At 32.7% G+C, this 24,086-nt stretch overlaps 1 protein-coding gene across 10 annotated transcripts in view; it reads left to right on the forward strand.

Annotated features, from left to right (window-relative positions):
• Herc4 (HECT and RLD domain containing E3 ubiquitin protein ligase 4) overlaps positions 1 to 24,086 on the forward strand; it is a 120,887-nt gene that overhangs the window by 9,024 nt on the left and 87,777 nt on the right. For all 10 annotated transcript variants that reach the window (XR_006846250.2, XR_009226408.1, XM_046419905.2 and 7 more), the window contains one exon: positions 16,435 to 16,594. Coding sequence is in view for 8 of the 10 variants with exons in the window: in XM_046419905.2 (XP_046275861.1) it covers positions 16,435 to 16,594 (160 nt within the window). In the remaining 2 variants the exon portion in view is untranslated. The remainder of the gene's footprint in view (positions 1 to 16,434; positions 16,595 to 24,086) is intronic.

Consider the following 24,086-nt stretch of genomic DNA (forward strand, 5'->3'; position numbering starts at 1 on the left):
GAACCATAAGGACTTAAGCTTGCTAGGCAAGTGCTCTACATGTGTGCTGCATCTCCAGTTCTACTTTCTTATTAATATCAAGTTTAGCCTCATTTTATTCCATTGCTAGGTGTCATTATTCTGAAATACACATTTTTAGTTTTTTTTTTAAATAATTTTTTTGTTTTTATTATAAAAGTATAACATGTTCTTCTTGCCTAGTTTACCCTGGGTTGGTTCCTTAGAACCACAATCAAGTCAAAACAAAACAAAACAAATAAAAATAGTTCATGTTTGTGATAGAAAAATTGGAAAACATTTGAATATAAAAATTGACATGCATAGATAATAAAATTTTGGGACCTTTTCTGTACTCATGTTTCTGATTATAGTCTGAGAGTGTATAATTCTAATGCAACTTTTTTTAATAAAAAGTATTTTTTTCAATTTTCAAATATCATTGAGGGATATTGTGAATGATCATTTAACATGTCATTACTTAGATATACCAAAAATTTGGGTTTCTTTAATTTATTTTCAAATTTTTGTTATAAGTAATGCTGCCATGAATGTATATATTAATTTAGTGTTTATTTGCATCTGTTTATATCTTTAGGAAAGAAAGTCTTAATTTTAGCTAGTCTAGAAGAAACAATAACTGAATTTAATTTAATGTATGTATGTGTTGCTAGGGATTGAATCCCAGGGTCTTATGCATGCTAACTAAGTGTTCTGTCACTGAGTTACTTCCTTGGCCCTGTTTGAGATAGGTGTTGCTAAATTGTCCAAGCTGGTCTTGAATTTGCGATTTTTCTGCCTCAGTCTCATTGCTGGGCTTATATATGTGCATCACCATGCCCCTTAACATGCCAGGCATGGTGGCACATACCTGTAATCTCAGTGACTTGGAAGGCTCAAATGGGAGGATCTCAAGTTCAGGCCAGTCTGGGCCACATAGTGAGAGCCTGTCTTAAAATAAGCAGGGTTGGGGATGTAGTACCTCAGGTTCAATACTCAGTACAGGGTGAGGGGAGGGAGGTAAAAAAGACAAAATTGAGGTCAGATTATAGAATTTAAATTTAGGAGCTTGAATTTAATTTGGTTAATATCCACACAGATAGTTGGTCATGGGAATTAATATGGGTTACAAAAGGAAGGATTAGAAAGGAGAGAATTTGGGGTAAAGAAATTAGGCTGTGATAGTAGTCCTTCAAAACAAGAAAGGAGCAGGTAAATGGAGGAGAGATTTGGGAAGCAGAAAGAATGGACAGGTTTTGATTTAAAAGTGAGTACTAAGATGGGTGATGTGGTTCACGCCTTTAATCTCGTGACTTGGGAGGTTTGAACTGTGCTTCAAAGCCAGCTTCAGCAGTTTTAGCAAGGCCCTAAGTAACTTAATGAGACCCTGTTTCAAAATAAAATATAAAAAGGCTGGGATGTGGCTCAGTGGCTAAATTTCCCTGGGTTCAATCCCTGCTATAAAAAGAAAAGGAAAAAAGAATAGTAAGTGTTAAGAACCAGATATGATTCCAGGTGTAATCATTAATAAAAATGAGAATCCAGGAAGAGAAGAAATATGAACTAGTTTTATTTTAGGAGGGGAGAGAAGATTCTGGTGATTAAATTTTGCTGTAAATTTGGTAGCAATATTCAGTAGGTAGTAAGGAATTTAGTACCATATGTGGGGAGAATATTAGGGCTAAAGGCACAAAATATTTCATTTCCAGTTTTGCTTTTCAAGTTTGGAGTAGGCTAACAATTCCAGTTGTAGATTTCTCTCCTTGATCCAGTGTAAATAATAATCCATTAACAAAGCTGTTTAAAATGCCTGGCAAATAGGATGTCTTTGTAAATTTAAGGTAACCTGAATTATTGCCTATTATGCTTCATCTGTTTTGTAATTTTTATATACAGATGAATGAAAATGTCTGTTTGCCAGGTGCCTTCTGATATGATCATTTGGATTTTGTTAATAGGTTTATTTGCTTATTCTTTAATGGATACAACCTGTTAATTACTATGTTTGCATTACTTCCAGGTAAAAAGCTAGGGAAAAAGCTTTTTGAAGTTACAAGTAATAACATAGATACAAGTTGTTTTGGTTGACTAATAGAAATAATTTTAACTATAAATTGGATATGTGCTGGCAGTTTAAGCAAGATCTCTTGGGAAATATGTTCTCTGAGGCAGTGCTATTTTTGTGATAGGGAAATGGAAGGCAGGGAAGGAATAGGCTATAAAAGAGGTCCTAAGGAGCAGCATTAGGAGTATCCGAAAACAACTGGAAAAAAGTGTTTTATTTCACCTGTTAGTTATTAGAAGTCTGATTTTGTTAATTTTAAGGATGGCATGATGAGAATAAAGTAGAGCTAAGATTGCTTCCTACAGTTGATTCCATCTATTTACAGATAGTGCAAGTATACTTTCTGATCCAAGGATAACTCGACTATGGATTTCATAACCAGGCTCTCTTAACAGGAATGAACTTTATGAATTTTTCAAGAGTAATTAGGTAAAATGCTGATTGGGTGTTACCAGAACATAGGTTTATTCAGTTCAAAAGTTGAGTTAGTCCCTTTAACTGTGAATAAGGAGGAAAGTGTGTATATTTAGAAGTTGGTATGACTGTGTATATGAGAAGAAATATACAAACCATAGTATCGGAGAAAAATTAATTATTATTTATAATATTGAGAAACTATACTGCTGATATTAAGAAACATGTCAGGTACTATGATTAATTAATTATATCCTATCTAAAAGTCTTATAACCCTTGCAAAGTATGCATTTGCGCAGATTTATTTATCTATTTGTTTGTTTATTTATTTATTTATAGTACTGGAAATTGAACCCAGGAATGCTTTACCACTAAGCTATAACCCCAGTCCTTTTTATTTTTTAATTTCGAGAGAGGGTCTCACAAAGTTATTGAGACTGGCCTCAAACTTTCCATCCTCCTTCCTCAGCTTCTGGAGTCACTGGGATTATAAGCATGTACCACCACACCCAGCTTTATTTGCTCAGTTTTATAGGTGAGGAATATAATACTTTAATAGTTTATATAACTCATCCAAAGTTAAAATTAACACTTAGTAGAAACAATAGGCAGTTGGAACAATGGAAGAAAATACACCATTTGTAATGGGGGGGCGGGGGGAAGAGAAAGATGTAAAATAACCCAGGTATAGAGTAGTAAAAAATATGCAAGACCTGTATGAAGAATTAAAAGCACTACTGAGACAAAACTTAAAACAAATGAAAATCACATTTGTGAATAGGGATGCTCAGCCACATTAATCTGTTTTCTCTAGTTTGTAAATTTATTGTGGGTCTAATAAATTCCAGTTGGTTTTTTGGGAACCAGACATGGTTTTTCAAATTTATGTGGAAGTTGCTGGGAAAACTCTGAAAAATAGAGCAGTAATACGTTAAATTCAATATCAACATGTTTTAATTTTAAAACTGTAATAGTTAAAATTATTCCAAATAGATGTATTAAACCAACAACCAAATATTAAAGCTAAGACATAAACCTATATCACCTTAAATCAATAGGGAATAGATTTAGGTGGGCACTATTCAGTAAATGGAATTGGAATGTAGGAATGACATCTAGAGAATAAAAATGCTGGGTTAATTTCTCATTCCATGTACGTATTTAGATAAATTCCCAATAAGCCAAATATTTAAATGTAAAGACTAATAAAAGTATTAGAAGAAAACAAATTTATTTTGGGGTCAGGGAAGCCTTTCTAACTAAAATGCAAATAGACATAAAAAAAAGTAAACTATTATTATAAAAGAAAAATAATAAGCTAAGCTGAAATTACTGTATACAAAGTTAAAAAGACAATTAGAAGGACACTGATGACTTTTGTTAAAGAAGTAAAGCAGTCCTGGAAACTAATGGGATAAAAACAACCCAATAGCAAAATGGACAAAGGATTTCATACAGGCAGTTTTACAGAAAAGGAGATACAATTTTTTTCTTTTATTTTTCCATTTTTTATTGGTATTTTATTATAGATAATGGATATGTTATGCCATGTTTATACATGCACATAACATAATTTGATCAGTCTCACCCCCTAGTACTTTCACTTTCCCTCCACTCTTCTTCCCCTTGTCTGCTTGCTATACTCTAAAAATATTTTTTATTTTTAATTTTTTGATTTTTATATTTTTGGTGCCAGGGATTGAACCCATGGGTGCTTAATCACCAAGCCACATCCCCAGCACTTTTTATTTTGTCACAGGGCCTCACTAAATTGCTTAAGAGTTTTGCTAAACTGCTGAGGCTGTTCTGGAATTTGTGATCCTCCTGCCTCTGTCTCCAGAGCTGCTGGAATTATAGACAAGGACCACCACACCCAGCTACGAATGGTTTTTTAATGAGTACAGTTTAACCTCATTCACATTAAGAGACATACAAAATAGTATGCTAAGCTAACCATTGTTTCCACATATGAGGTTAACAAAAATCCTTAGTTTTAAAAGAACACTGTCAGAATTGTCAGTATACAAGTATTTATATGTTTGTGTTAATGTAAATAGAGAAATCTCTACAGGGATGATTTGTTAGCATATGTCAGATTTACAAATGAGCATACCTTTTTATCTAAAAAGTTCCATTTCCAGGAAATTATCTATTAGCTGTATTTGTAAAATAACATGTACTGCAACATTGTTTATAATGACAAGACATTAGAAACAATCTTAATGTCTTTTTGGAATTGGTAAAATAAATTATGGTCCACCTAATCAGTGTAATGCTGTGTAAGTTTTGAAAAGGATGAAAGAGTTCTTGGACTGACACAGGAAGAATTCTCATATACATTAAAAAGAGCAAAGTGTAGAACATTGTATAGAAAACTGTATTTTGGGTAAGTCAAAAAGAAAAGTATACATTTATATTTATTTAGATACATTAAATAAAAACTCTGGAAGGATACATATAATTAATAACTGGTTACTATTGGTGGAGAGGTAGGAAAAAAATTGATGAGAACTACGTTGATGGAAGACATAAATGTGTTACTATCAAAATATATATATACTTTATTACTTTTTTTGTAAGGGGTGGGTCTGGAATTAAAGTGCTTATATACAAATCCTGCTGTTTTGCTTATTAGGTTTGTTATCTTTTAGCATATTACTTATTCTCTGTGTGCCTATGTGTCCTCTTCTGTAAAATTAGGATAATCGTACTAACTCCTAAGGTGGTTGTAAGGTTTAAGATAACATGTAGTGCAAAGAATAATGTCTGGCATATGGTAAGTATTCAATAAATGTTTCCTTAAAAAAAAAAAAAGCTATTAGAGTGAGAATTTAAATTTAGGTGTGCCATATACTAATAACAGTATTATTATATTTGCCTAATGCCTGTTATATATAGAAACAATGCCTGTTCAGTATAGACTATGCTATTTACATGCTTGCCTCTAGATAGACAATGCCTGTCTTTTCATTCAGTAGCTATAGTTCAGGCTTTTACTCAACAAACAAGTTCCAGGCATGAAAGAACTTTGCATTTTAGAGTTAAGTACCTTATTTGAGTTCTTTTTCAAAGATTATACCAAATTAAAAAAACAAACAAACTTGTGATGGTATTTTGGAGTAAGGCATACAATGGATGGGTTCCTTTACCTTCAGACTTAAAAAATGATACAGAACAAGAAAAGATGCCATTTTTCTTGTGAGAAGAACATAAGTAATGGAAATTAGGTTGGTTATTGATTTTAATAGATTATTTCATGATGACTAATTATAAGGTATGATTGGTGTGCTGATATTTTCAGGTACATAGGTACTGAATACACTTTTAAACCCTGCCCTGCCCCTCCCAAAATGTTGAATTGACCTTAAAATTTAAAATAAATGCATTTGCTGGGTACAGTGGCCACTTTGGGAGGCTGAGGCAGGAGGATCTCAAGTTCAAGGCCAGCTTCTGCAACTTAGCGAGACCCTGTGTCAAAATGAAAAGGACAGGATGTAGCTCAATGGTAAGGTGCTTGGGGGGCAAGCATTATATTTAATAAATCAATCAAATGCATTAATTAATTAAATAAATGCATTTGATTACACCTTCTTACTCTTAATTTGCATTTGTAGTTATTTCCATATGAATCTAAGTAAATTTTTTGCTTTGTGTATGAATTTATTAATACAGACTATGGGAGAAATTTAAACATCAAGAAAATAAAAAAGATAGTTATAACTGAAATTAAAATTAATAAATTTGGAGAACAAATAAGGAACATTTGAAATGGAAACCATTGTGAGAAATGGAAAAGATAATGAAAACCATCTAGGTTCTCCAGTCTCCTTCTCTTCAAAACTGCAAAAACAACTTATCTTTGGGGTGTTAGATCAGTGGTAGAACTCTTGCCTAGCATGTGTGAGGTCCTAGATTTGAACCCAGTACTAATATAAAATAACAACAAAAAAGTCACTCATCCTTTTTTGTTTTTGTTTTTAGTGCTTCTTGAACTCACCTAGGTTTAAACCTTAGATTCACTTTGTGTTCTGCTTCTTTGCCTATAACGCCAACATTAAATCAATTACTAAAATGTTATCACTTATTTTCTTAGTAACTCTTTTGTCTTTATTATTTTTGCAAATGGTTAACTCTGAATTCGAGCTAGTTGAACTCTTGGGCCCTATCTCTGTCTAATATTCTTTGTTTTCATTCTACTTACATCATTTGTAGTCTATGCAAAAACTGTGGCAACAGTTCTAACTGATTTCCCTGCTCCAGTTTACCTTTCTTATTATTCCAAGTTAGTCTTTCTTATGGCATATTTTCATTTCTGTCTCTTGAAATTTCTCAGTTAAAATACCATCTCCTTTATACTACCTAGTCACTCTTATAAGTACTTAAAAGAAAAAATAACAATGACCTATGTATTTATAAAATAAGCATATTGTGAAAACAAGTTATTAAAACATAATCTTGTTATATTTGCATATTAGCAAAAGGCTGTCAGGTCAGTAAATAGGGAAATGTTTATAACTGTGTTTTTTTGTGAATTAGGCATTGGGCACACTCATGGTATTATGAGGATTAAATTATTAGTCTTTAGTACAGTACTAGCACATAATCTATATGTATGTTAACTGTCTTTTGTAAATAGAATATGTAATAGGGGTTTGAACTTGTGAATATATCAGTTGTGAATTTCATAATTCAGATGTTTCTCCATATAAAGTTTTTTTTTTTAATTTTTGCTGTAAACTAACATATATAAGTTATTTTCAATTAACTTTAAATTAAAATATTTTTTGTGGTGCTGGGGATCATGTCTTGTGCATGCTAGGCAAGTGCTCTACCACTGAACCATACCTTTCTCCCCTAACTTTAAATTTTATAAGGAAATTTATTAAAATATTTTTTTGGGTATGGGTCATGCCATTCCAAATGCCTTTTGGTAACTATTGGTAATTTCAGAGAACAGAAGTTTTCATTTAATTTTTGAGATTTTAGTTTTCCTTTAATTCTGAATTTGTTTTGCAGTATAGCTTATGGCCATTATAAGCTGGATATTAGAGGTTCTTTCAAATGTGTCAAATAATTTTTACTTCATCTCACTTAAACAATATTTTTTTTTCCTTTTCAGTAACAGAAAAATTTGTGTATTCAGTGAAATATCTTTTGCTAATTTGTTTTTGAAATAAAATTAGCAATATGATTCTTCAAGGGAAAATAAATCTGACTATACTCCTTTTTTATCTATAGAAAATAAGACTGTGTGTAACATCTTTTTTTTAAAAAAAATGGAATTTAGTAATACTTCAAATTTCATGATGGTATCTTGTGAACCTTAAAAGTTAAAATTTTTAGATGTGAATCTTAAGTGCACTTTACATTGCTCCATTTGGAGTTTTGAGTTGTTCAGAGAGAAAGGAAGAGGACATCTATTTTTAGCAACTATTGAGGCATGGTAGGATAAGATTTTGAAACTTACTGTCTGACAGAATTAAGCTCTGAACACCTCAAAAAAAACCAAACTAAACCAAATCAAAGCAAAACAAAAAAACATAGGTATTTAACAAAGTATATTCTTTTGACTTTTAGTGTTGTAGTTGTTATCAAGATGGTTGTTTGTTACTATTCATAGCAATAATGTTTTCTATATCCCGATAATTTGAATATAGAATCAACAATATCTTTGATTATTGTTCATACTTTGTTGGAGTTTAGAGTTCCTCCTCCTTTCTTTGTGCAAGTGTTCTACCTGTAGCCCATCAAGATAATTTCTTTTCCTTCTTGTTTTTCCCCTTGCTGTGCTGGGGATTCAACCCAGAGCTTAACACGTTAGGCAAGTGCTATACCACTGAGCTGTACCCCCAGTCCCAGAGAGTTTTTTTTTTGTTTTGTTTTTAATTAAAAAACAAAACAAACAACCAAAAAAACCCTAGGACTTCATGAAATTCATTGATTATACTAAGTTAAGATTAACTATGGACTTGGATCAGACTTGTTAACTGTAGTTTTCTACCAGATAGTCCCTGTTTAATGAACTGATTATGTTTTTAGAAAACTTTGGCTTGATTTCCTCTTAATTTTTTCAGATTTTATTGTGTATATTTGAAGTTTACAACATGATATTTTGAGTTACATAGATAGATAGATAGATACTCTATCTATATAGAAATTAACCTACCTATCTCACATAGTTACTTTTTGTGTATGACAAAGAGAAGTTAAAAATCCACTTAACAAAAATCCTTAATATAATAGAATTTTATTACCTTTAGTCCTTATTTGGTACATATAATCTCTAGACTTTCTTCTTCCTACCTATCTGCTGTTACATCCTTTAACCTACATCTCCCTATCTACCTCTTCCATGGTAATCTCTTTCATTCTCTTGTGTTTTAAGCTCTGTTTTTGTTAAAAAAAAAAAAAAAGTTATTACAACATGTGAGATTGTGACAAGTTTTCTGGCTTATTTCACTTGGCATAATGTCCTCTAGGTCTGTCCATGTTGAGGTAAATGGGATAATTGCATAACAGCTTTTTTGAGGTCAAATAATAGTCATTGTGTGTTTGTGTGTGTGTGTATATGAGTGTATGTGTGTGTGTGTCGCATTTTTAAAAATCTGCTTGTCAGTAGGCATTTAGGATTTTTCCATATCATTGATTATTGTGAATAATGCTGCAATGAACATGAGGGTGTAGATATCTTTATGAGGTGATTTCATCTCTTTTGGGTATTTTCAAAGAAGAGGTATTTCTAGATCATACAATAGGTACATTTTTAAAATTTCTTCAGCAACCTTCTTATTGTTTTCCATAATGCTCGTACCATATATATTCCTACCGACAATAAATAGAATGCGCTTTTCTTCACACTCTTGCCAACATTTGTTATTTTATTTTTCAAAAATATTTTTTAATTGTTGATGGACCTTTATTTTATTTATTTGTATGTGGTGCTGAGAATTATACCCAGTGCCTCACACATGCAAAGCAAGTGCTCTACCACTGAGCTACAACCCCAGCCCCGTTTTTTTTTTTTTTAATAATATCCACCTGTACAGGAGTGAAGTGATGTTGCGGAGTGATTTTAATTGCATTTCCTGTATGATTAGTCATCTTCAACACCTTTTCATTATATCTGTTAGCCATTTTTATGTCATCTTTGGAGAAATATCTGTTCAAGTACTTTTCCCATTTTTAGTCAGGTTATTGGTTTTTCTGCTTTTGAGTTGTAAGAATTCTTTATAAAATTGTGATCTTAACTGTCTATCAGATATGTGATTTGTAATTATTTCTCCCAGTCCATGTTTTTGATTGTATCCTTTGCAGTGCAGAAGTTTTATAGTTAGATATAGTCTCATTTACTTATATTTGTTTCTGTAGTATGAATTTTTGGTATGATGTCAAATTCAATATCAAGGAATTTTTCTCTTCTAGGAGTTTTTTTTTAGGGGGTTAGAGGGGTTGGACTCAGGGATAGTTGACCACTGAGCCACATCACCAGTCCTGTTTTGTATTTTATTTAGAGACAGGGTCTCACTGTCACTAAATAAAATAGCTTAGCACTTCGTTTTTGCTGAGGCTGGCTTTGAACTTGCAATCCTCTTGCCTCAGCCTCCCAAGCTGCTAGGATTACAGGCGTATGCTACCGTGCCCAGCTCTTTTAGGAGTTTTATGGTTTCAGTACTTATATCTCTTACACCATTTTGACTTGGTTTTTCTGTGTGGTATAAGATAAGGCTCCAATTTTATTCTTTTACATGTGGAAATCCAGTTTTCTCTCCACCATTTATCAGAGATATCTGTTCCATTAGGTCTTCTTGGTGGCCTTGTTAAGAATTGGTTGACTGTGTATGTTTGGATTTATTTATGGGTTCTCTGTTACGTAGGTTTATGTTTCTATGCCAGAACCATACTGTTTTGATTACTGTAGTTTTGTAACAGTTTTTCCCCAGGTGTTAGGTTTGAACCCATGGGCACTTTACTACTGAGCTACAGCCCTCCACACCCCCTTTTAAATTAATTAATTAATTAGGTATATATAACAGAATGCATTTTGATTCATTGTACACAATTGCAGCACAGCTTTTCATTTCTTTGGTTGTACATGATATAGTGTTACACCATATTTTCAGTCATACATGTACCTAGGGTAATGATGTCCATCTCATTCCACCATCTTTCCTGCTCCCATGCCCCCTCCCTCCCTTTTGCACAAAGTTCCTCCATTTTTCCCATATCCCCCTCCCCCATTTATGGATCAGCATCCACTTATTAGAACATTCGGCCCACTTTTGTTTATTATTATTTTTTTCAGAATAAAATACTCATTTTTATTTATTTCTTTATCCATTTACTTATTTTGCGGTGCTGGGAATTGGACTCAGGGCCTTGTGCATGCTAGGTAAGCCTGCTACCACTGATGGCCAAGTTGCAGAGCCTGGCCTCACACTTGTGATCCTCAAGTCTCATTCTCCAAGTAGCTGGGATTACAGGTGTGCACCACAGTGCCTGATTTGTAATGTGATTTTAAATCAGAAAGTGTGATGCTACCAACTTTGTTTTTTCTTTTTCAGTATTATTTTGACTCTTTGTTTTTGATATTTATGTGTATGTCTTCATATGAATTTTAAGGTTGTTTCTTCTATTTCTGTAAAGAATGCCATTGGATTTTGGTTAGGGATTTCTTTTGATAGTATGGGCATTCTTTTCTATTAATATGGGATATTTTTCTGTTTATTTTTTCTATGTTCAGTTTTTTTTTAATCAGTGTTTTATATTTCAATGGACAATTTCTTTTACTTCGTTGGTTAAATTCTTTGTCATTTTATTAATAGTTTTGATGCTACCATAAATGGGATTGTTTTCTTGATTTCTTTTTCAACTAGGTCATTTTGGGGGGCGAGTATTGGGGATTGAACCCAGGGGTGCTTAACCACTGAACCATATCCCCAGACCTTTTTATTTTTTATTTTGAGACAGGGCTCTGCTAAGTTGCTGAGCCTGGTTTGAACTTGTGATCCTCCTGCCTTAGCCTCCCAAGTTGCTGGAATTATAGGCATGCACCACCATGCCTGTCTTCATTATTCAGCTAGGTCATTATCATTTAAAAAATTTTTTTTTAGTACGAGGGATTGAACCCAGGTGTGCTTCGCTTACTAAACTACTTTTCCAGCCCTTTTTATTTTGAGATAGGTGCTTGATAAATTGCCTAGGGCCTCACTAAGTTGCTAGGGCTGGCCTCAAACTTGTGATACTTCTGCCTTTGTCTTCCAAGTTGCTGGGATTGCAGGCATGTACCACTGAGCCTGGCTTAGGTCATTATTTTTGTATAGAAATGGTGCTGATTTTTGTATCCTTCAACTGGACTGGATCATTTATTATGTCTTAATGGGGGTTTTGGGTTTTTTGTTTTGTTTTGTTTTGTTTGTATGATTTTGGGGGGGTTTCTATATGTAGAATCAAATCATCTGCAAATAAAGATGTTTAACTTCTTCCTTTCCAATATGGATACCTTTTAATTCTTCTAATCTTATTTCTTTTCCTAGTTTTTGAATTTCTGAAGCAGTTATCTGTTTTCAAAGTTGGTATCAGTAATTTAATGGGGCTAGAATTCTGGAAGAACAAAAATTGTTTAGGCTTTTTTAGTATGCAGAAAAGGATACTGAGCTCAGAACAGTTCAAAAGTGGAAATATTGATTTTTTTTTTTTTTTTTTTTTTTTTTTTTAGAGAGAGAGAGAAAGAGAGAGAGAATTTTTAATATTTATTTTTCAGTTTTCGGCGGACACAACATCTTTGTTTGTATGTGGTGCTGAGGATCGAACCCAGGCCGCACGCATGCCAGGCGAGCGCGCTACCGCTGGAGCCACTTCCCCAGCCCCAGAAATATTGATTTTTAATACATTGTTTTAAGTATTTCTCTAAGGCTCTAATTTTAAAAAGTATTTTAAAATTTTAATTTAATTTTTGAGTGTTAGAGCTCAAAACTAGAGCCTCACACATGCTATGGAAGTGCTCTACCACTGAGTTTATACCCATAGCCCAAATGAATGTTTTTAAAATTAAATTGTTTTGAATAGGCAGTATATTCACAGGTTCAGATCAAAGCAATATATATCGAGAAGCTTTTGCATTTGACTGTTAAAATTTCCCCTCTGCCTGTATCCTCTATAGAACTGTCTTTGTTAAATTTTTAATTTATCTTTCCAAAGTTTCTTCATGTAGACATTAGCAAATATATATTCTTATTCCCCCTTACCTTATACAAAAAAAAAAAAAAAGCAAATTGTGTATTCTTCCATATCAGAATGCAAAGTAAAGTTTGCATTACTTTAGTATACCCTACCAGTATACTATTCAATGTGTACATGGAATCCTTTTACGGATATTTAGAAAATTTTTAGGCTTTTACTCTTATGTAGTGTTGCAAATTAAATTGTTTTGAATAGGCAGTGTATTCACATGTATTCGCACACACTCATGTTCAGTGTATCTGTAGGATAAATTCCTGAACATGGAATTGGTAGGTGGAAAGGGAAAACTCCTGTTTTGTTAGATAATGCCATGGCTGTTTTCTCCATAGAAGTTGTTCTATTTTGTACTTCCACTAACAGTATACAACTGTGCCTTTTCCAGAAATGAAAACTGGTACCTAGGTATGTGGTTCTTTTTTTTTCTTTTCTTTTTTTTTTAAATAAGCTTATTTTATAGCAATTTTAGGTTCACAGCAACATTGAATGTTCTCAATACCCCTATGCCCAAACCCATACATGGATTACCTCTTCACCATTGATATTGTGCATCACAATGTGCATTTGTTAAAATCAATAAATCTACATCAACATGTTGTTATCACTAAATTCCATAGTTTACCTCTAGTTTACTCTTCGTATGACTTATTCTAAGGGTTTTAACAAGCATATAATGGTGTGTTTCCACCATTGCAGTATCATGAGGAATAGTTTTGACTGCCCTAAAAATACTCATGGCTCTACCTGTTCATCCCTTCCTTGCTCAAACTTTGGCAGTCAGTCTTTTTACTGTCTCCATAGTTTTGCCTTTTCCAGAATGTCATCTATTTGGAATCTCATAGTATGTGGTCTTTTCAGATTAGTTTCTTTCACTTAGCAATATGTATTTTAAGTTTCTTACATGTCTTTTTGTGGCTTGATAGCCCATTCGTTTTTAGCATTGAATAATATTCTATTTTCAGGCTGTACCAATTTTGTTATCCATTTAACTAGTGAAGGTTGTGCTTGTATGCTTCCAAGTCTCAGAAATTATGATTAAAGCTGTTATAAACATCCATGTGTGGACATAGTTAAGTACCAAGGAATGCGATTGTTGGAATACAGGATCATGTATTTGATTATAGTTTGTAAGAATCCTCCAAATTATCTTCCAATTACACTGAGCTATATCCCCAACCCTTTTTATTTCTTATATTGAGACAAGAGCTTGCCTAGTTGCTAAGGGTCTCACTAAATTGTTGAGATTGGCCCCCACCAATGAGAGAACTCAAGTTGTTTCATATCCTTGCCAGCATTTGGTGTTGTCAGTGTTATAGATTTTGGCCATTCTAATAGGTGTGTAATTTGTATCTTGTTTTAATTTGCAATGCCCAGATGGCATCCAGTATTGTGCCATCTGATCTTATGCCTACTTGCCATCTGTACATCTTCCTTGGTGAGATAGATACCTGTCTGAATCTTTTGCTATTTTGTAATTGAGTTGGTTTGTATTCTTAACTGTTGAATTTCAAAAATTCTGTGTATGTTTTGGATAAATCCTTTATCAACTGTCTTTGTAAATATTTTCCTCTGCTCTGGGACTTACCTCATTCTGTTGATAAAACTTTATTGATGGTTATATTTAGAAAAGTATATTTTTGGCTTTTCAGTGTAGTTTGAATGTATATTTCTTTCATTAGTGAAGTTGAACAACTTTGATATGATTAAGTGCTGTTTCTATTTTTCTGTGAACTTTCATTCAGTTCACATCTTTTACCCACTGATGTAAATTATGAATCTTTTTTTTTTTTTTTTGCCTCTTAGAAGTCTTTAAAAATTGTGGAGGTTAGTTTTGCCCAGATGAGGAACATTTTTCCCCTCATTTTTTTAATCTGGTTCTCAACTTTGCTTTTATATTTTGATTTGCTATAACAAGTAATTTTAATTCCCTCAAATTGGATACATGGGAATCTCTTCTCTTCAGCTAATGATCTAGCTTAAGAATTATTGCCTTCCCAAAGTCTTCCTAATGTTTTTAAGGATAACATAAGTATCTGTTGTTTCTATTGTCTTTTTTCTATCTTATCATTAATTACATCCTTATTTCACCTGTTTATGCACAAATTGTAAACCTCCTTGAGGATCAGAACTGTTTTATTCATTTTTGTGTATCTAGTGTCTGAAGCACTCAAAGTATAAAACAATGTTAATAACAATGTTAATATTTGATATAAATGATTGTTCTTTGTTTCCTGGACTTTGATTTTATAGCCATTGCTATCTAATTTAAGTACTCTTACTTTGTTATTGATGAACATTAGTCTTACCTGTCTTTTTTTTTTTTGCTACTTCCTTTTAGGGTTGTTCTGGAGAGAAATTGATTTATTTTGGGAGCCTTTGTGAGACATAAGATCTTTTCTAAGTTTCACTTTTTTATTCATAATTAGATTTGTAGGAGCGTTTTGATGGAAGCAGATCCAAGTCCTTTTACTTTCTTCATTTTTTTTTTTTTTTGTGGTGGTGGTGGTAGGGAAAACGGTGTTTTATATCTTTTTTTCCTTTTTTGTGTTTCTACAATGTAATTTTATAAAACCATTTAGATTACATACAAAAATGAGATTAAGTGTAAGCTTTCAGTTATTAACTCAATACTTTAAGGTAAGTAACTACAATAATAAATCATTATAGAGTTGTGCAGTTTCTTAGAGGAGATATCTAGGGCTAACCTCTCACTACAAAAATGAAAATTTTAATAATCTAGAAACAATTTGAATTTCTCTGCATGAAAGAATGTGAACCTCCTGTTGCATTTTTTTCTATTATTGAATTGCTACATTTGTAAATGGAGCTAAAATGTGCCAAGAAACCCTAATTGATCCAGTTTTAATCACTTTTGACACTAGGCTTTTAGTTTACTGAAGTCAGTAATTATAAATTTCTTACTAAACTAAAAAATATTAATTTAAATGGTATTTTTAAAAACCCCAAGTTTTTAATGGTACTAGTGAAACACTCACAAACATTGCACATCTCAAGGAAACTAAGGAGACTAGAGAAACAATTTCCATACTGATAATGTCAGTGGTTGGCTCCTTTACAGTCTGTTGAAGTCCAATATTTTAAATGAATTTCTGGCTTAAAACTTGAACACATTTTAACCACATATGGAGTTTCATATTTGTTGATGTTAAAATGGCAGTCCACAAAAGAACCTATCAGTTATGGTCATGTTGCCTTTCTGTTCTTTACTCAGCATATCCAACAGATTCTTTTTTTTTTTTTAAATGAGATATGTAAAGAAGTTATTTTTCATTCAAAAATTACCAATTCATAAAACATTAATTTCAGAATCACTTCACTGCAGTGTCTGTATGGTATGTGTGGGTCAATTATGGTTTTATTGTTAAAATCAAACAGCCAAGTTGTTTAAATGATTCTATTTTTTTTACCTGGACCCTTCTTTTATTGATAATGGTTTTGAATAGAGTGTACATTATGAGAGAATCTTTATGAACTCTTCTTGACATTATATATCCACTCAGAAAATTATCTGTATTTTACCACAACAATTATTACACATGGAGCATGAATTTGTTAGATTTTTCAAAATAACTGATTATTTTTAGTGTGTATTTAAACATTACCTTAGCTTTTCTTAAATGTAAAATGAAGATTGAATATATTATCATTGGAAGTTCAAAATTAGAATGTAACGTCTCTCTTCTTGACTTCTGTTCTGTAGAGCAGGTTGTTGCCCTGGATGCTCAAAATATCGTAGCTGTTTCGTGTGGAGAAGCTCATACTTTAGCACTTAATGACAAGGGCCAGGTGTATGCTTGGGGTCTCGATTCTGATGGACAACTTGGCCTATTAGGATCAGAGGAATGTATCAGAGTACCCAGGTAACAAAGGTGACCACAAAGAGGTCCTTAATCTTTTAAAATGTGTTTGTTTATTTAAATCATTCTGCTTACTGTGAGCATGTAAGCATTGTCATCTAATTATTTCTTTCCTTTGAATCCTTTAAGAATTTTGTAGGTAAATTAAATTTGAGTTGACGTATTTAATTTGGGTTGGACTATTTATTGATCAGCTACTTTTTAAAAATATATTCTTATGTTCTTCACATTCAACAGATTTTATGTTCATAAAGAAAAGGGACAGGGAATTCCTACTTTAAAATAACTTTTATCTTAGTAGCACGGACTGTTTTAAGCTAAATATACTGTCTTGAATATCCCAGCTGTTGAAATATTTACTAAATATCAGTTGGTTCACGATACTCTTGTTTTTTCAGTGTGGTTTTTATTGACTATGGCAGTCTAAACATGCCTATTATAAAAAGAATTTGCTTTCCACTTTTTTGTTTTACTTAACAGTGATCACAATTTAATTTACTAACGTAGAATTGTGGAATTATTTCACAATTTTAAAATGATGCCTGATCAGTATTATAGTCTTACAGAATTGTATAGGACATAATCATTTTTTTAATATTAAAAACTGAGCATAAAAAAATCTAGATAAAAATATAAAGATTTTAAAAGAAGTATTTATTTCTTAAGATACCTAAGTATACTAACTTGTACTTAGATTTTTATATTATACAAATTCTGGTCTCTTTAAACCCTTTTGTTCTTTCTTCCTGGTGGTAATAGTTTTAGGGACAAAAGAACTCTCCAGGGAACCCCAAGATATTCTTATAACTATTTTTAGATTTATTCTAGGTAAAAAAAAAAAAATTTTTTTTTTTTTTGCACACATTTATGTGTTCTATTTTTGACATTGATAAGGTTTGTTTTGATTTAAGGAAAATTTTGTGATAGGACTGGGGATGTAGCTCAGTGGTAAAGCACTAGCCTAGTAGGTCTGAGGTCCTGGGTTCAATCCCCAGTGCATCAAAAAAAAAAAAAAAAAAAAAAAAAAAAAGGTTGCAACTACTAGGGTAAAGTAGAACACAGGAGAAGATATATTTCAGAACAGGAATTTGCAGTTTGAAATTTAATGTTTGTTCTATTATTGAACTATCCATTGAGACATTTGGATACATCATATTCGTATGTTTTCCTTAGTCAACATATAACCAAATCCTGCAAAACTCCTCAAATTTGGTTCCTGTTGTTTCTTCTGCAATATAACAACTAAATAACGTAATTCCCAGTTTGCTTATGATGTCCCTTAATGATGGTGCTGTTGGAAGAAAAATGTTTTTCCTTAAGCTGAGTAAATTAAATTTCTTCAGACAGTTTAGTTTTGACTTCTTTCAGAAAATGGTAATTTTTAACTGGATGGTTATTGACTAGATAATATAGAGCAACCGTAGAAACAGTGACCTTAAATTTAACCTACCCTTTACTACTTTCATTGCTTCTTCCAAGTAATTTTTATAGAACAGGATTTTTAAGATAAGTTTTAAAAAATATTTGTATTTTTCAGATGAAAAAGGACCTATATGTTAATATATCATCTTAATTGATTCATGGCAGAGCTTTCTAGTTTCCCTTATTTTTACTATACCAGTTGCATAATCCTCATTTTGTTGTGGTTCACTTCTGGCATTTCAGTACTATGTAGGTGAAATAATTAAAAGGAGATAGTTTTATTGTGTGGGAATTTTATTTGAAGGTTGCCTATTGATTTTGCAGTGCTGGAGATCAAACTCAAGACCTCATGCATGTTAGTCAAGGACTCTACTACTGAGCCACCTGAAAAAGAACTGAGTTTTTTGTTGTTGTTTAAATATCTGATTTTGTATGTTAAACATCTGTATTAACTTAGGTATTATACTGTTTATCTTTCTCAGGTTTTCAAATTTTTATGTATTGGATCTGATTTGTATGAACATATATACATAGTTTTCATTGATTCTATGTTTTATAAAAGATTATCAGAGATTTTCTTTTTAATTTTAGTACCAAATCATTTTTTAGATATAAGACTTTTTCTAAGTACCAGATGTTAAACCAGATTTGTAAGTTTCATACACATTATCTATACGGGGATTTCTAAAAATTAGTGTTGATAAATTTTCATATGAACAATCAGAAAACTGAAGATTCACATTAGGCTATTTCTCCTCCTCCTCCACTACAGGGGATTAAATCCAGGGACTCATGAATGCTAGGGAAGCCCTGTACCACTGAGCTACATCTCTACCCCCTTTTTTTTTTTTTATTTTGAGAGTGACTCACTGAGTTGCTCAAGCTGAACTTGAACTTGCTACCCTGCTGCCTCAGCCTCATGAGAAGCTGGGATTACAGGTGTGTGCCACCATACCTGGCAGGATATTACTTTCTTGACACAATTTTGGTTTGTTTTTTGGCTTGGTGCTGGTGATCGTTCTCAAGGCCTCATGTGTGATGGTCAAGTGCTTTACCACTGGGCTACATTTCCAGCCCCCAAAACCATTTTCATGCTTGCAGATAAGAACATGAAAATTAAGCAAAATTAAGCAAGTAGTGTTGTGTAATACAGATAACCCTTAGACATAATGATTTCATTTCCTTTGGATATATACCCAGAAGTAGGATTGTTGGATTATGTGATAGTTCATTTTTTAAATTTTTAAATCCTTATTGCTTTTCATAATGGCTATACTAATTTGCATTTATACCAACAGTGTGCAAGTGTTCACCTTATTCCACATCCTTGTCAGCACTTGTCATTTCAATAATAGTCATTTTCAAAAATATTTTTTAGTTGTTGATGGACCTTTATTTTATTTATTTGTATGTGGTGCTGAGAATTGAACCCAACGTGTCATACATGCTAGGCAAGCGTGCTACCACTGAGCCACAACCCCAGCCCCAATACTCATTCTTAATAGAGTGAGGTAATGGCTCATTGTGGTTTTGATTTCCTTTTCCCTGATGATTAGTGAGTTGAGCATTTTTTTACATAAGTGTTGGTCATTTTTAAGTCTTCTTTTGAGAAATGTCTATTTATATCTATTGCCTGTTTTTAAATCAGGTTATTTGCCTTTGAGTTTTATATGTTCTGGGTAGTAACCCTTTGTCAGATATTTTCTCCCATTCCAGTGTCCTAAAGCATTTCCCCTATGTTTTCTTATATAATACTATATTATATTGGGTTTTATATTTAAGTATTTTTAAATGTTTTTATTTGTGCAGTATAGTTATCTGTGAGAGAGGATTTCATTTAATATAATCATACATGTATGGATTATGGTTAAATCTTTAACTCATTTTGAGTTGATCCCCCTCACCTAACTGGTGAGATAGAGGGCTAGTCAGTCTCATTCTTTTGCATGTGGATGTCCAATTTTTTTAGCACCTATTTAATGAAAAGTCTTTTTGTTTAATGTATATTTTTAGCACCTTTGTTGAATGTTGACTGTAGCTTTCTATCCTGCTTCATTGGCCTCTGTGTCTGTTTTATGTCAGAAACATGCTATTGGGATTATTATGGCTTTGTTTGTAATATACTTTGACAATAGATAGTGTAATAGCTCCTTTTTTGTTGCTTTTGCTGAAGATTGCTTTGGCTATTTGTTGTTTTGTTTGTTTGTTTTTGTTCTTCCATACACATTTTAGCTTTTTTTTTTTTTAAGTTCTTTGAAGAATGTCATTGATATTTTGATAGGGATTGCACTGAATGCATAGATCACTTTGAAAGGCACGGAGATTTTAACAATATTTTGTTTTTTCCTCAATCATGAATTCAAATGTCCTTAACTTTGTGTGGGGGGGCGGGGAATGGAATTGCTTTCTTGATACCCATTTCAGGTAGTTTGTTGTTGGCATGTATAGCAGTGCTACTGTTTTTATTTTTAAATTTTTTTTTCTGGTACTAGGGATGGAACCCAGGGGTTCTCTCCCACTGAGAGACATTCTCAGCTCTCTTATAATTTCTACTTTTTATTTTTCATTTTGAGACAGGGTCTTGCTAAGTTGCTGAGCCTGGCCTCAAACTTGTAATTCTCTGCCTTAGTTTCCCCAGTCTCTGGGATTACAGGTGTGTGCCACCATGCAGCTAGCACTACTGATTTTATATGTTGATTTTGTATCCTGCAACTTTGCTGAATTCTTTAATTATAATAGTTTCTTGTTGGACTCCTTGGAGGTCTTTATATCATAAGATCATGTCGTGTACAGTTACAGATTGACTTCCTTCTTTCCAATTTGGATGCCTCTATTTCTTTCTCTTGCCTGATTGCTCTGGCTAGAATTTCTAGTACTATGTTGAATAAAAGTGGTAAAAGAGGGCATCCTTGTTTTGTTTTGAGTTCTTAGTAAGCTTTCAGGTTTTCTATATTCAGTATAATGATAGTTTGTTTTTGTTTTTGTTTTTTGGTGCCGTGCTGTGGATCAAACACAGGGTCTTGTGCATATACAAGGCAAATACTGTACCACTTAGTTATATCCTGAGCCCAGCTTTGTATACATGATCTTTATTATACTGAAGTATGTTTTTTCCATATCTCTTAGATTTAACAATTTTATCATGAAGGGATGTTGGATTTTATCAAATGAGTTCTCTGCATCTATTGAGATGATCATATAGCTTTTGTCCTTCTTTCTGTTAATGTGGTATATCACATTTATCAAATTGTATATGTTGACCCTGTCTTGCATCCCTGGGATGAATCTTTTTGATGTGCCATTATCTTCAGTTTGTTAAATATTTTGTTGAGGATTTTTGCATCTATGCTCCTCAAAGTTATTGTCCTGTAGTATTTTTGTTGTTGTTGTGTCCTTGTCTGATTTTAGTGTCAGGGTAATGTGTATTTGGATTAATTCCCTTCTCTTCAATTTTTCGGAATAATTTAAGAATTGTTGGGATATAGTTTAGTGATAGAGAGCTGTCTAGCATGCATTAGTCCCTGAGTTCAGTCCCCAGCACTGCCATAAAAAAACAAAAACAAAAAAACAAGAATTGGCAGTAGTTTACTCATCAGTGAAACCATCTGTTCCTGGCTTTTCTTTTCTGGGAGACTTTTCTTTTGGGCATGCTAAGGATTGAACCCAGGGCCCTGCCCCTGCTTGGCAAGCACTCTACCACTGAGTTCCAGCCCTACTGATTCAATCTCAGTACTTGTTATTGATCTGTTCAGGTTTTCTGTCTTCATGGTTTAATCTTGGTAAGCTGTATGTATCCAGGAATTTGTCCATTTCTGCTAGGTTATCGAATATTGTTGGTGAAGAGTCATTCATAATAATCTCTTTTGAGCCACTCAGTTGTAATGTCTCCCTTTTTTTTTTTAATTTGTTTTCTCTTTGTTATTTTGACTAAGGGTTTGTTAGCTTTGTTTTTTTTCAAAAAACCAATTCTTCATTTTTTTTTCATTATCTCTGATCAGCCTTTTTTTTTTTTTTTTTTAAGTTTTAGGTGGACACAGTACCCTTATCTTATTTATTTATTTTTATATGGTGTTGAGGATTGAACCCATTGCCTCACACATGCTAGGCAAGCACTTCACCACAGAGCTACAACCCTGGCCCAGCTTTTTTTTTTTTTTTTTTTTTACCCCTCTTGTTCTTAATCTGTAAGATGCAATGATGGGTTATTTGAGTTCTTCTGCTTTTTAAATATAGATGTTGATTGCTTAAAAACTCCCCTGTTAGTACTGTTTTTATTGTCTTACATAGATTTTGACATGTTGTGTTTTGATTTTCATTTGTTTGAAGAGATTTTTGATTTCTTTCTTGTTGTTCAAGAATAAACTTGTGCACTGGGAATATTGTTCAGTGATAGAGTGCTTGCCTAGTATGTGCAAGGCCCCGGATTCAGTCCCCCATGTTGCATCCCACCCTCAAAAGTTCCTTAATTTCTGTGTGTTTAGATAGTTTCCAAATTATTTTACTTCATACATGTTTTTCAGTGCATTATAATTGTACATAATGTTGGGATTTATTTTTACTTGTTTGAGTTTTTAAAGTTTTTCTTGTTACTGATTTCTAGGTTTTTGTTTGTTTTTGTTTTTGGTACCAGGGATTGAACCCAAGGGCACTTAACCACTGAGTCACATCCCCAGCCCTCTTTTGCATTTTATTTAGAGACAGGGTCTCACTAAGTTGTTTAGGCCCTTGCTAAGTTTCTGAGGTAGCTTTGACCTTGCAGTCTTCCTGTCTCCCTCTTGAGCTGCTGGGATTGGATTACAGGTGTGTGCCACCGTGCTTAGCTTGATTTCGGTTTTGAAAAAAAAAATTGAGACCTGTTTTACAGCCTATTATATAATCTGCTCTGGAAGCTGTTCCACCTAGTGATAAGAAGAATGTATTCTGCATGTGTTGTTGGAATGTCCTGTAGAAGTCTTTTAGGTCTGGTCCATTTGGTCTGTGGTGCAATTTAATTCTGCTCTTTCTCTGTTGACTTTTTGTCTGAATGAGATATCCATTGTGTGGGATAATAAAGTCCCTTACTATTATTTTATTGGAGTCTGTCTTTCCCTTTTAATACTTGATTTACATTTAGTGCCCCTATATTGTGCACATATATATTTAGAATCATTATTTCCTCTTGATGAGTTGACACCTTTATCATTGTACAATGACTTTCTTTGCCTCTATTGCTTTTGATTTAAAGTCTGTTTTTATCTGATAGGATTATGGCTGCTGCTCCTTCTGGATTTAATTTGTGTAATATCTTACTATATCCCCTTACTTTCATTGTATGTGTGTCCTCTGAGGTAAAGGTTTTTTTTTTTTTTTTTTTTTTTTTAACAAACATTTAATTGGGTTTTATTTTTTCCTTTTTTAAAAAAAATCCATTCAATCACTTTGTATCTTTTAATTGGAGAATTTTTTATCATTGACATTGAAGGTAGTTATTGATAGGTGGCAAGGTCTTAGTACAACCATATTGTAATTTGTTTTCTGGTGTTACTGTAGTTCTTCTTTTTTTGTTTGTTTGTTTGTTTTTGCTTTCTTACTCTTACAGTTTTCCTTTGTGATTTTGTCATTTTCTCTGGTAGTATGTTTTGATTCCTTATTAATTGTGTTGGTGTCTGCAGATTTTTGTGGATACCATAAGGCTTACAAAAAAACATCTTTTGATATAGCAACTATGCTGAAATAATAGCACCTTAACAAGATTGTAAAGATAAAAACAACAACAACAAAACAAAAAACCACTACTAAAAAATACTACACTTGACTCCATTCCTCTGCACATTTTGAATTTTTCATATCTCATTTTACGTCTTTATTTATTGACATGCATATGGTCATTATGGTTTTGGTTTTCATCTTCATATTAAAAATATGAAAAGTTTACTTGTGATGAATTCTATAACATTCTGTTGTGATTAAGTATTTTCTAACTTGTTATCTGTGAAAAAATGGAACTTGGGAAAACAATGTAGTAAATTGTTACCACTCAGAATATTTTTTTTTAATTTCTGAAAGCTGAGGAAACAAAGCAGATCCCTATCTC

The sequence above is a fragment of the Marmota monax genome, unplaced genomic scaffold (assembly GCF_021218885.2).
Source record: "Marmota monax isolate L192 unplaced genomic scaffold, Marmota_monax_Labrador192_F-V1.1 WCK01_AAM20220418_F8-fsc00019, whole genome shotgun sequence".
Lineage (NCBI taxonomy): Eukaryota > Metazoa > Chordata > Mammalia > Rodentia > Sciuridae > Marmota > Marmota monax.